This window comes from Bubalus kerabau, chromosome 21 (genome assembly GCF_029407905.1).
Source record: "Bubalus kerabau isolate K-KA32 ecotype Philippines breed swamp buffalo chromosome 21, PCC_UOA_SB_1v2, whole genome shotgun sequence".
Classification (NCBI taxonomy): domain Eukaryota; kingdom Metazoa; phylum Chordata; class Mammalia; order Artiodactyla; family Bovidae; genus Bubalus; species Bubalus kerabau.
Genome location: NC_073644.1, coordinates 60,583,505 through 60,596,406, shown reverse-complemented (window position 1 = coordinate 60,596,406; position 12,902 = coordinate 60,583,505). Strand labels below are relative to the sequence as shown.

At 47.8% G+C, this 12,902-nt stretch overlaps 1 protein-coding gene across 12 annotated transcripts in view; it reads right to left on the bottom strand.

The window, feature by feature from the left end:
• Positions 1-12,902, bottom strand: part of NEDD4L (NEDD4 like E3 ubiquitin protein ligase) — a 379,737-nt gene that overhangs the window by 83,642 nt on the left and 283,193 nt on the right. For all 12 annotated transcript variants that reach the window (XM_055559372.1, XM_055559373.1, XM_055559374.1 and 9 more), the window contains one exon: positions 2,765-2,815. In XM_055559372.1, coding sequence (XP_055415347.1) covers positions 2,765-2,815 — 51 coding nt within the window. The remainder of the gene's footprint in view (positions 1-2,764; positions 2,816-12,902) is intronic.

Here is a 12,902-nt window from a genome sequence, read left to right as displayed (position 1 = left end):
TGAGACACGTGAGGGAGGAACTTGCGTCACTGATTTCTCCTCAGAGATTAGAATCATGTCTGTATCAGCAAACATCTGTGAAAGGAATAAATCCTCTATCAGGGAATGGGGCTGTCTGGAATTAATTAATAACCAGATGCCCAATCTGATTCCTCAGAGTCTGAGGAGGCCCAGGCAGCACCTCACTACCACAGGACCGCTCTGCACTACCTTCCCTCATGACCAGTGAGACAACTTTCCTAAATTCTTTTACCTAAAATTTGATATTAAACATCACTGAATCCACAGGCCATATAGCCTTGACAGTGGTCATGTAGCTATTAAGAAAAGAGAATCCATTATCTACCCACAAAATATATTCAAATGCTAGCATCCATTTCACATACTCACACCTGTGTTATCATACAACATTAACTGTGCAACTTCCCCATGAGGGTCCTACACAAAGGATCGAACATACACTTGAGAACACCTCAAATCCTGGGGTCAAAGCCGTGTCCACTGAGAACACGCCGGCTGGGTTCCACTTCCGCTTAGAGGATGAAGAATGCACCTTCGCCTCTCCTTTTGCGTCCCGTGTGACCCATCCTGAGGACTGTCCTGGGCTCCACAAAGCCAGTCAGTCTTAAGGAGGAGACATGGTGCTCCAGGGCACACTCATCCTGGAGACCCAACACCGGTCTCCACACTCAGCTGGCTCAGCTCACGCTCAAGGCCTCAGCCCTCTCTGAGCGCTTGCTGCTCCACTCTTGAACCGGTTGGTTTCTATTCTGGCCTGGAGCCTTTCCTTCTCTGAAAGCTCACTCTTGCCTCCACCCAACTCCAAAGGTAAAAATATTCTCTCTACTGACTTGTCTCTGAAGAGAAACACTCTTCTATCCTCTGAGAGCTCCCCTCAACCTTTCAAAACCAACCCATGCCCGTTCTCTCAAAACAAGGAACTGCTGGAGCAGGTTGTTCAAAAATTCCAGCTGCACCTGTTAAGAGAATATCAGTACATAATTTGCCTTGACTATGATGTATGTGTGTGTTTTGATATTTACTTATTTGGCTGTGCTGGGTCTTACTTATGGCATGTGGGATCTAGTTCCCTGGGATTGAACCTGGGCGCCCTGCTTTGGGAGCATGGAGTCTTAGCCACTGGACTACCAGCAAAGTCCCTGTAATGCGGTTTTTATGTTAGGGAAAAGGGTGGTTGGGGACACCCATGGAAGAAGTGGCCAACCAACCAACACTGTCTAAAAATGTGAGGTGATTACAGCTTCAGCCTGAAGAGCATGGAGAGAAGACCCACTGACGTAGAAACACATGAACAATCTTTCTGCACAAGGTGGGGACATCCCTACACTCTCAGTGGGACCGTGAAAGGACAATCAGCGCTCTGAGGGCTCACGGAATCCGTCTTGTGCATACGACCACTTTCTGCAAGCATCTTGAAGCTTCAGGTTTTTATGCAGAAATAAACAAAGATATTCTAATGTCACTACTGCTGTTTCCAATCTTCAGGAAGGGAACGAGCTTCAAACCTTTCGTCCCTAATAGCTCCGCTGAGTAAACAGGAGTAAAGTGCTTGCCGTCACAGTCCTTCACACCAGCCCTCCAAGAGCTTCCTGGGTAAGACGGCCTTTCTTGGTCTCTAACAGAGGGTGGCAGCTGCAGCCTCAACACAGTGGCAGGCTCGCACTAGGTGGTATGGGCCGCTTGAGTTTATAGACGATTTATGCTGTTTGCTCACATTGAGCAATTTTTAATAATGCCCTTGGAAGGCAGAAACATTTGACTCAGTCTCTCGTAGCTGCTATTGTGGGGGTTTCCTTGGTGGCTCAGATGGTAAAGAATCTGCTTGCAATGCAGGAGACCTAGGTTTGATCCCTGGGTTGGGAAGATTCCCCTGGAGAAGGGAATGGCTACCCAATCCCATATTCTTGCCTGGAGAATTCCATGGACAGAGGAGCCTGGCGGGCTCCAGTCCATGGGGTCTCAGAGAGTGAGACACGACTGGGCACAATGAGAAGGTGCTACTGAGGGCACTTCATGATGCCCCGTGGCAGGGGGAGGAGAGCCGGAGCACAAGGCCGTTTACTTTCGCCAGGGAGGCCTGGGCCCCCATTCGGTAGGTACTGGAACACGCGGGAGTCACCCTTCAGCTCAGTCACGGTCAACGGCCCCCGTCCTTTTGCTACACGTTTCAGCAGAGGCTTACTAGCGACAGCACACTTGCTGACCCAGTATCGTTTCTGAAACCAGAGTCTTTCCAGCTGACAAGTTCACTTAGGAGCAAGAGCATCTTTTCTTCTGTCTCTGTGCCAACCAAGAAAGCCATAACCAAAGTCATGGAAACACAGTCTGTGCAGATGAAGTGCAGGAGAAACAGCGTGTACAATTCCAGACAAAGGGAACACACACGTGACTAGAGCCGAAGGATGAACTTGAAAGCAAGGACATTCCAGTGACAAGGAGAAGGGGTTTGGCAGAAGCAGGCAGCTGTTTTGTATGACGTGACAAAGGAAGACGAGATAAGAAAGTAGCTGGCGACGCTGATAGGTATCTGTAGATGGTTCAAGGACACCTGGTTTTTACAATTAAAGTGATCTCCTAGCCTCTTGAAAGGACCACCTTCTAGAAGGGGTCAGGCTCACAGTATCTGTGTTTCATTTCAGCCTTCTCCACAGTGTGGAGGAAATACTGCCCTGAAAATACCCCTGAATTGCAGACAGAAACTGCCGTTCACTGCACGTGTTATAAAGCAGACAACCGTTCTTACCGGGAGATGACTAAGGGGTATGTCCACCTGTCCCAGGAAGTCGTCCCGTGTCTGTTAAGAAGAGAGAAAATAATTAGTGTTTTCATCTATTGAGTGAGTGTCAACGTTCTTAAACGTGTTTCTTTACAAATAGAGAAAGGTCCAGGGTCTGACCTGGGAGAGTGGTGGGGATGGGTTGAAGGTAGAGGCCCAGGTGAGCCACAGATGGTTGTTGCCTTGGAGATGGGTGAGCCCAAGGCCTCACACACCTGATCTTCAGCTGGCAGACATCCTGCAGGGCATTGATCACCCAACAGACTGGAGACAGAGCCTCTCTTGGACTTGGGGAGCAGGCAGTCAGCCAGGGAAGGGATACCTGGGATTCCAGAGGGCCTGGGGGCACAGCTGGCCCAGTTTAAAGAGAAGTCGGTAAAGAAACGTTGGGGCCAATTTTCATGAATATTTATAAAGTGTAATAAATGAAGGAGCTCCTTGAGAGCTGAGTCTTGGGAAGGAGTATAGAAGCCAGTTACTAATACATCTTGTACATTACTTATTAAAAAAATGGCCCTGAACTTTCAACCTAGTAATTATACTGCTTCACAATCTAAGTTCGTGGATTATCTACTGGTTGTAATTTTGGACACATGGTACTTCTTCCTATCTACATCTACTGCACAGGCCTCAATGAAAATTTATGTGGATAAGCTCACATGTGCCCTTTCAGACTCTGGGAGTCATGGCAAGTCTTAAAGTCGGGGTCAGGGGCCCTGGCCTGGACCCTGGGGTGTCCAACAGGCCATCGGACACAATGTCCTGCTTTAGGGGCATGTGTCACAGCCCGATTCCCAGATGGGCCGCGATGTGAATCGGAAGAAACGTGACGACGACGTCCGCCACCCTCGTCAACCTCATCAAAAAAACCACAAAAACGCCCACGTGCAAACACCTATGATAGAAAGTTCTTCACAGACACCATCAGACTTGTCCTACTACCAGCTTGAGGAGGAGCCCAAGAGAGAATCCAGAGTTCCAAATTCCAAACTCTGGGCTCTTATTGTCAGTCTTTACTGTGAAATTTTCTAATTTATAAAATGAACTTTTCAAATGCCCTTGAAAAAAATTCTCTTGCATTTAAAAAGTGGCAGCAGGTAAATGTGAACGAGATTTACTGCAATGATTTGCTCCATACTTAGAATGTCCTTTTAAGTAATTTAAAAAATCTGATTGACTAGAAAGCTGTCTATCTCCTCTAGATTACGTGAAGGGTAACGAAAGATCAACGTCACCACCGGCTGAGTGTGCCAAAGCCCGGGAAGAGTCCCCACCCTTCTGATGAGGCTCTGCTTTCTCTTATCTCCTCAGATGCATCTGCCTCCACCCACCATGCACAAGGCCGGGTGGCGCCAAAGATGTGCCTCTTAACAAGCGACAGTCAGCACACACATCTTCACTGTCCAGACAGCTAGGGAGCAGTCCCATTCTGAATGTGGCTGATTTCATTGTGTACATGTCAGTTAATTCCACTAATAGAAACTCAGAGCTGTCTGCCTCCTGACTATAGACTGTGTGTCTACCTAATGAGAGTGATGAGGTTCTACGCTTGTCCCTCTCCTGGCCGGCTACTGGTGCTGGTGCTATGAAGGAAAAGGCCACCATCAGAAGGAGGCAGTTTGATCCCGGAGCTCTGTTTCATAATCTGCTCTCTTTGGCTACCCTATCAATTGTTAACTTGAAGTACATTGTCACAAAAATTCACAAAACATCCACATGCCTGCGCTGTTTTCCGAGGGAGATGTTAGACTTCTGAACCCGTCAGATGAGCTCACCGCCTGACCTGGAGGCAGGCGCTGGCCCCTGAGGGCCACAGTAGCAAAGCAGGTGCTGCGTCAGGCGCGCCGAGTCCTCGGTGAGCAGCTGTAGTGGAGGGGCACGCTCACTATGCCCATTTTACAGATGGGGAACCTAGAGACCACAGAGGTTCCTAGCTGGGTAGACTGGTTCCAGAGTCTCGGCTCTTAACCAATACTTTGTCCCACATCTCGGTAACAGCAGGACAACTCGGCTGGGCACCAGCCTTGGCCTTCTCATCAGGATGCTGGCTCTCAACAGTGTGGATGAGAAAGGACTTGGATTACAGCACAGTATATGAGGCTTTGGGGAGGACGGTTCTGCCTAAAATGCCCATCTGGCATGTTATCTTTAACAAAACCTCTTGTTCCAACTCGGCTCCATGCCTCAAAGGAGCAGTTTAATGGATCCCCACGGTACTCGCTGCAAAGCTAGATGGCTTCACTTGTACCTTAACAATCTTTCTCATTACATTAAAAAAAAAAAAAAAGAAACACAACAATTCCTGTAACAGAAGACGATGAGGCAACCTCACCATTAAACACAAGGCTCTTCTTTTCTGGTTTACATCAAGGATAATGGTAATAAAATCATTTTAAAAATAAAATGGGGATCAAGTGTATAGAACAACACATGGTTGGGAGGAATTGGCTTAAACAAGTGATTCACTGGTCACTGGAACATGCTGGTGAGATCTAGGTTTCAAAACATCCCACTGTTGCCAGAACTACAGACATTTCAAGCAATGTAGAATATTTAGATTAGTAACACTACACCAATGATAAAACGTGCCTCCAATATCACTATTGAGGAGTGCTAGGAGTGACCCGAGAGTCAAAATGCGTGGCCTCTGCACCAAAATGAGAAGCAGGGCTGTTTCCAGGACGCCAGGGCGTGCTGATGCAGCGGGCCCACCTGCGGGCCCTGGGGAGCCAGGGTGAGGCCATCACAACATCCTGAGGCCAGCACTGCCACAAGATGACCTGCGCCGATGTTATGGAACACAATATTCAAAGCGTTGAAATAGTTCCCGTTACAAAATGACCTCCACCAAGCATCATGTTAGCCCTTGTTCTTATTTATTCAGTCGTGTGCAACTCTTTAGTGATCCCATGGACTGTAGCCCGCCAGGCTCCTCTGTCCATGGGATTTCCCAGGCAAGAACACTGGAGTGGGTTGCCATTTCCTTCTCCAAGGCATCGTCCCCACCCAGGGATTGAACGTGCCTCTCCTGCATTGGCAGGTGGGTTCTCTACTGCTGAGCCACCTGGGAAGTTCCCCTGTTAACCCTGCTGCTGCTGCTGCTAAGTCGCTTCAGTCGTGTCCGACTCTGTGGACCCCGTAGACGGAAGTACAAAAACCAAAGTAGTTTCCACTTCACACAGTGCACACCGGCATTTCTTGTGCTCATTTTAAAGTGGTAAATGCTGTCGATTTCAACCTCAGTTACCTGTCATGCTGTTCCAGAGGCTGAAAATGTGCAGGCTAGAAACACAATTATAAATGTTCCCTTCTGACAAGCCATCAAATATTTTCCCAATGTAATGACAACGCAAACTGGAGCCCTTGAGATGTGTCGCGTAAGGGGAAACAAAAATCTATATTCCATCACTAGAAAAGTCAAATATACCAGACACTAACTCAGAGTTTGTGCTCCAAATGATGATTAACTACATATAGGCCCACTCTCCCCCATGCCCCTTTAAAATAACTGTTCCTTTTTAAATAAGAACAGACAAGGGTGCCATGTCCATGGAGAGGTGTGTGGGACTGTCACTGGGCCCCGAAGCCTGGGGACCATCACAGCAGCTCCAGGGAAACCCCAATGCAGCCCTCAGACATTTCTTCTGGTGCACACTGGGCGGGAGCTCCCAGCCTAGAACTGGACACCAGGATTAGCTGTCCTCACAAAATAAATGAGCGTCAGTTTCTCAAAGAAAACACCCATTCAAGAAACAACACAGACGGCTGGTCTTCAGGTTGGCACTGCACTTGAAGGATGTGATCTGAATCTTACTATGTACTGATGACCAGAGGTCACCATGCAAGCGCTAGGCTAGGGCTGTGCGTTTCACATGCAGGCTGCAGGGGAGCAGGGGGACTCTGTGGGGAGAAGAGCCCTGCAAGTGAGGGGTGCTGGCAGGAAAAGCTTGGGTCAGCAGGAAGGCTTTTCAGGAAAGGCTGTATCAGAAAGGACCGGTGATTCTCAGAAGGCAGAATGACCTGCAAGTAACACAGGAGCTATACGTGAAGGCAATGTTTTTGTTTTTAATTGTGAGTTGCAATCCCACTAGTAATTCATAAGAAGCATCAGTGTAATGGAATAGAAAATATTAAAGAGTCTCACAGGAAATATAAGTACTGTTTCAAGTAATCTGTTTCAGTTACATACATACATGAATGCATGTCCTAAACTGTTTTGTAAAATTCATTTCTTATGCCCTGCCACAGTCACAAGTTTGAAAGCTACTCAGTGTTGGCCAGTGAAAACCATCCAGTGCTACCAATGTCACAGAAATCACGAAGGAGTGATAAGAAAACTACACTGAGAATTTCTCAAGACAAATGCAAGAGAAGTAGAGAGGAACCAGGCATCAGCCACAGAAAAGGAATTTAAGAGTAAAGACATGGAAAGATTGTTGTTTAGTTGCTAAGTCATGTCCAACTCTTTTGCGATCCCATAAACTATAGCCCCGCCAGGCTCCTCTGTTCATGGGATTTCCCAGGCAAGAATACTGGAGTGGGTTGCCACTTCCTGCTCCAGGGGACCTTTTCTGACCCAGGGATCCAACCTGAGTCTCCTGTCTTGACAGGCGTATTCTTTACCACTGAGCAACCAGGGAAGCCTTATGGAAAGATTAGATCTTCATATATTATAAATCAAGGTAAACCTCCCAGCTCTTAATAGCGAGACAGAAAAACAACCTTTGTTTTGCTGCTAAACCAGTAAACACTGCTTCCTGGTGAGGCACACAGCTACGACCAGACAGGGAAACAGCTTCTATTTTTAGAGTGACTTCTGAAGCATGTACTTTGAATTATTTAAATAATGAATGGCTTGGCAAACTTTTGCAAAAGCTTTTAGATAAAACGTCACAAATGTAGTGACTCTCAACAGTCTACTGTCTGGAGAGTCACCTGGAAGTGGAGATGTACTGAGTTTTCGGTGCTGTCTCATTCCTCAAGGGAGCATGAGACGCCTTTGCCGTCATGTCCGAAAGGATGGAGGAATATCCTTTCTTACACATCCTCCATGCACTCCAGCGTCTGTCCTCTGAGAGCACAGCTGCCGCAGTTTAGGAAGAGAGCATGAGTTTCGTTCCACGCACCACAAGGTCCAACATTTTACCACCTGGTGCCTCTGACTTCCAAGCCTTTCTGACTTTGAATTGTTTCAAAATACATGGTCAGAGTTACCTTAATCAAACAGCCAGGTGGCATTCCACTAAAAAAATAAATAAAAAGGTAGAGTGATGACACCCCCTGAACACACGTGCTCTTACCAAAATCCACTCGACATGCACCAGAACACAAAATCCAGACAAAAGGGATTTTTTTTGCATACCGTTTTCACCCCACCAGCCTCTCTGCCATTTAGTTTTTAAAGGTCAGGGCTGAAACCTCCCATTCACTAAAACAGAACAGGGTGTGTCCTGGAAACGCAGGCTCTTATTTCTAACAACAAACAAGACCTCCCCATCAACAAGATGTCAGAGCAAACTCGCAGGACTTTTATAGGCTCCCGTAAACTCACGCTGGGTAGGCGAGCAGAACCAAATCTTGCTGGCTGGATGCATGGTCATGAGCGCCTCTATTTTAAGGGACACACTGCTTGAAATTCAGAATTCAAGAACAGAGGTGGGGAGAGAGCAAAGAACCATCCCGCTGGCAAAGACTACACCCGCTGAGCAGAAACGGCCTGGCTTCAACGAGGAGCATGACCAGATCAAGGCAAACTGGGCTGAGAAGCCAGAGCTATGGAGGCTCCGGGGCTCCCTGCTTCTCCAGGGGTCTCCTGCTTCCACACGAGGGGTGAGATGGGCTTGACGTCTCCCCTCCCTCTGGGGGAGGGGTGGTGATGATGGAGGAAGCTCAAGGGCACAGTCCAGTCCTCTCCCCCCTCCAAGGGTGAGCATCTTCCAGGCCAGGGTTCAGCTGAGGGCCACAGGAATTACAGACTTCTGCCAAACCTGATACTCTGAACTTAGGGTCCAATAAACTCGGGGAGTACAAACACTGGGGAAGAGACTTGGGAACCAGACGCATGAAATGTGAGCAGCTCTGCTGAGGTCACTTCAAGCAGGGGGTCACTCCACTGTGCCCGGCCTGAAAGGCACAGAGTTGGTGCCCTCACCACCTAGGGATGGAAGCTAATCGGCCCTAAGCTCGAGAAACGTAATGGGAGCCACACCTAGAACGTGAAAACTTTTAAGTCCCATTTGAGAAAAATAAACAGGAAGAATTAATTCTAAGGATGTATTTTTAGTTGACCCAAGATATTCAAAATATTATCATCTCAACACATAATCAACATAAAGACCATTGACGAAGACTTTGAAATCTGGCCTAGGTTTCTTGCCTACAGCACACCTCGCTCTGGACCATCTGGGTTTCAAGTGCTCTGTAGCCACATACGGCGGCCATGGCGACCACACCTCAGAGATACGAATGGACGGCAGCAGGGATGGGGGCAGGGCAGGGGGCCCGGAAGTGACTGATTCTATCCAGGGTCAAGGGCAGGCGTGACCTCACAAAGGAGGACATCTTCACTCGGGGTCAGAAGCAGGAGGCTGACACGGGGACAGATTGGGGTGGAAAGAGGATGCTGAGAAGCTGGATCTGGGGAGAGGCTCGGGGGCCTGAAGAGAAGACCAGGGTAAGGGGGGCCTGGGGGCGGAGGGGAGGTGATGCGGCCCCACGCGGTGATGGGGAGCACAGCACCCTGGGGCTAGAGGACACATGAAGACGTGAGGGAGGGAAAAACTGGCGAGGACTGCGTTTAGAAAGGTCCCCGGACAGCGGGAGGGCGAACTGACTGGAGGAGAGGACTCTGAGGGAGGTGTTCAGGAATAGCTGAGTTGTTCAGATGAGACCAGGCGAGGGGCTGGACCATGTTGGGGTCCGAGGGTGGGGCTGCTGGTTCACAGCATCCCTCTCCCGGATGCTCCTGGACAGCTTGGAGGCTGTTCACCGTGTGACCGGGGAGCAAGTACTGTGATCCTGTGAGGTTCTGACCGCTGTGCCCGCGGGAGCCACTGTCACGGTCAGTACACGGCCACAGGGAGAGCAATGGCTGGGACGTGACGAAGGCAATCCTGAACTCAGTGGAGGCAAAGGCCAGGGATGGGGAGAGGCATGGCTGGGCTTGGGGGTGCCTCCCACCCAGGGCAGAAGGGCTGCCTATGGGGTGTGGGGGCATCAGCCCCACAGCGCCCCTCCAGCCCAGACGTGCTTGGTAACACAGGCTGAGGTCTACAGGTGTGTGTCATTTCAGAGAAGGGAGGTGGCCACGGCCAGACACCCCTCCATGGCCTGGGGCCTGGCCTGGTGCTCTCTCACATGTGCCTCAGAGCTGCCCAGCTGCACAACAGCTCCCCACCAACGGCCCTGACGGGTTCCTATAAGGCTAACTGATCTCTGTCAAAAATGCCCCTGAAGAAAATCGTGGGCATCACTGTCATTCCTTGTGAAAGGAATGGTAAATTTGCTGAATAAAGTATCAATTTTTAATGACTATGACCTGCTGCAATAAGATAAACATTCACATATATTCTACCTGTTACAGAGCAAACTGACCTGACATTAAACTTCAAAGTTAAAAGGAAAATGTGTCACTGGGTTCATTTAATGACACGATACTGTTTCACTTTGTGCTTCTGATCTGATCATGCAAAGCTGTTTTCATTTCTCAAGATTTCAGGATATAGTGATTCTTCGCAGGGTAAGGGTCTCATTCCTTCTCTGGAGAAGTTTAAAAATCAGTTTTTCTGCAAGCAGTTTTAACGACAGATTAAATGCATAAAGAACAAGAGAAAGTAAAGATAATTCTGGATTCTGTACTTTTATCTGTGAACTTAGCTACCAATAAACTGATTTAATTATCTGATTCACAGGTACCTTCAGTAACCAGGATGCAGGGTAAAAGAATGGTCAAGTGATGGAAGAAAGTGCACCTAGGGACACCATGGGTTCAATGCCATTTCTATAGTTTCATTTCATTAGCAAGTTTACTGGTTAAAGTTCTTCCTCATACTTCGAGGCATTTGGAACCAGCAGTCTGTCTCCTTGCTTGGCCGACAGCAGTTTGGCCTGTGGAATATTGTCCTTAAGCAAAAACAGATCACATGGAACATAAGTGCAGTGTGGTATCTTTCTTGGAATTTTATTGAGTGATGACTCTGAAAGAGAGATAAACAGGCTTACACAGGACACTGACTGACTTCCCTGGAGCTTTGGCATCCCAGGTAGTCCTGATAAGTCTCTTTCTGCATTGGCTGCATTTTGGCTGAAATCCCATCTCTGGCCAATGGACTCCATCAAAGACTGCCTTGGGGAGAGTTCCCGCAGTAAGAACTTCAAGACTGCAGAGAATAATAAGCTTACATGCAGCTCATCAATCATGTGTCAGAAACTGTTTTTGGCAGGTTGAGAAACCTGCCCCAGGCCACTGATCTAGTAAAGTAGCAGCCAGAAGGCGAACCCGGGCAGGCTGGCTCCGGGGCCCATGCTGTCACCAGCGGCACAGGGCTAGCCTCACACTCCATGCAGGCTTCCCCACCCCCAGAAGGCCTCAGTTTGATGTGTTGCAGACCCCAACTCCAAACCCTCTCAGCTTACATTTGCCAGATACAGTCCCTGCAATCTGTAAACTCCCAAGGAACATACTCTAGAAACACTGTCATGTTCATGTTCTTATATGCATTCTTCTCTCTTTACCTGTATTTTAAAATGAAAGTGAAATGAGTAAACTATACGTTTGGAAGAGAAATGGCAAGGAGCTGACTACTACTCCTCATTCTTTTACTAATCCCTTCCCTCTGCCCCAAAGCCGATCTCTTCAGACTGCAGCAGGCAGACTCCTGAAGATAAATGAAGACTTTCCAGAGGACCCAGGTGGGGACAGTTTTAGAGAAATCATTTTCTCAACCCCTCCAAATGGCCTTTTCCCTACACTCTGCTGCTGCTGCTAAGTCGCTTCAGTTGTGTCCAACTCTGTGCGACCCCATAGATGGCAGCCCACCAGGCTCCCTCATCCCTGGGATTCTCCAGGCAAGAATACTGGAGTGGGTTGCCATTTCCTTCTCCAATGGAGGAAAGTGAAAAGTGAAAGTGAAGTCGCTCAGTCGTGTCTGACTCTTAGCGACCCCATGAACTGCAGCCTACCAGGCTCCTCCGTCCATGGGATTTTCCAGGCAAGAGTACTGGAGTGGGGTGCCATTCCCTACACTCAATCTGCCTGAAAACAGCCTCTGTCTCCTGCTGCCTTGTCCTTCCTAAATCTCAACTCCCTTCTCCTGCTTTCCAAAGAGAGGTGTGCTTCTCACCCTTCCTAATCCCACCAGGGCGCAGTTTGCTGGGTATAAAAACCTCTGAAACCAAAATGAAGGACAATTTGAAAACGCACAGCTCCCAAGCTGAGGGCACAGGAGAGAGACTTCTACCTTCCCTGGAAGAGGGGCCCACAGAATGACAATGTCTTGCACGTTTACAATCCATCCGACTAATTCTCTTGTTTAAGAGATGAAATCAGATGTTTAAGTGACAGGAAATAAGCCTGATATGGCTGGCTCAGGTTTAGCAATAAGCTCTGATTTGGTTAATTCAGTTTTATGGCAGCTATTTTCCATAAAAAGAGCTGGGTCTGTGATCACAAGATGAGAAAACCAAAATACTGGATATGTTATGAAATATATTTAAAGCTCGCACACAGTACTTCATATACTAAAAATTACATCTTTTGCAACTACTTGTCTAATAACTTATTGAGTTACTGATAAATAATAGATGTCATCTTAAAACATGTGTCCGAAACAGTTCTTCAAAATTATTTATTAAGGTTTACTGAGCAAAAAACGTTTGGAGACTAGAGTTTAAAGCATACAGTTGATTATAAAGTCAGGCCATTAACTAGGTGGTTATTTAAAAAGTTTCCCTCATTAAGTATCTAAGTATCTAAAGCTTCCTCCTCCAGGGCACAGGAATGCAGCCATAAAAATGAAAAAGCTTCTCCTTTGCACACTACACTGTTGAGAACAATAGCCTGGAGAGGAAACCTTCAAAGCTTTGTGAAAAAATAAAGCAAATGTTT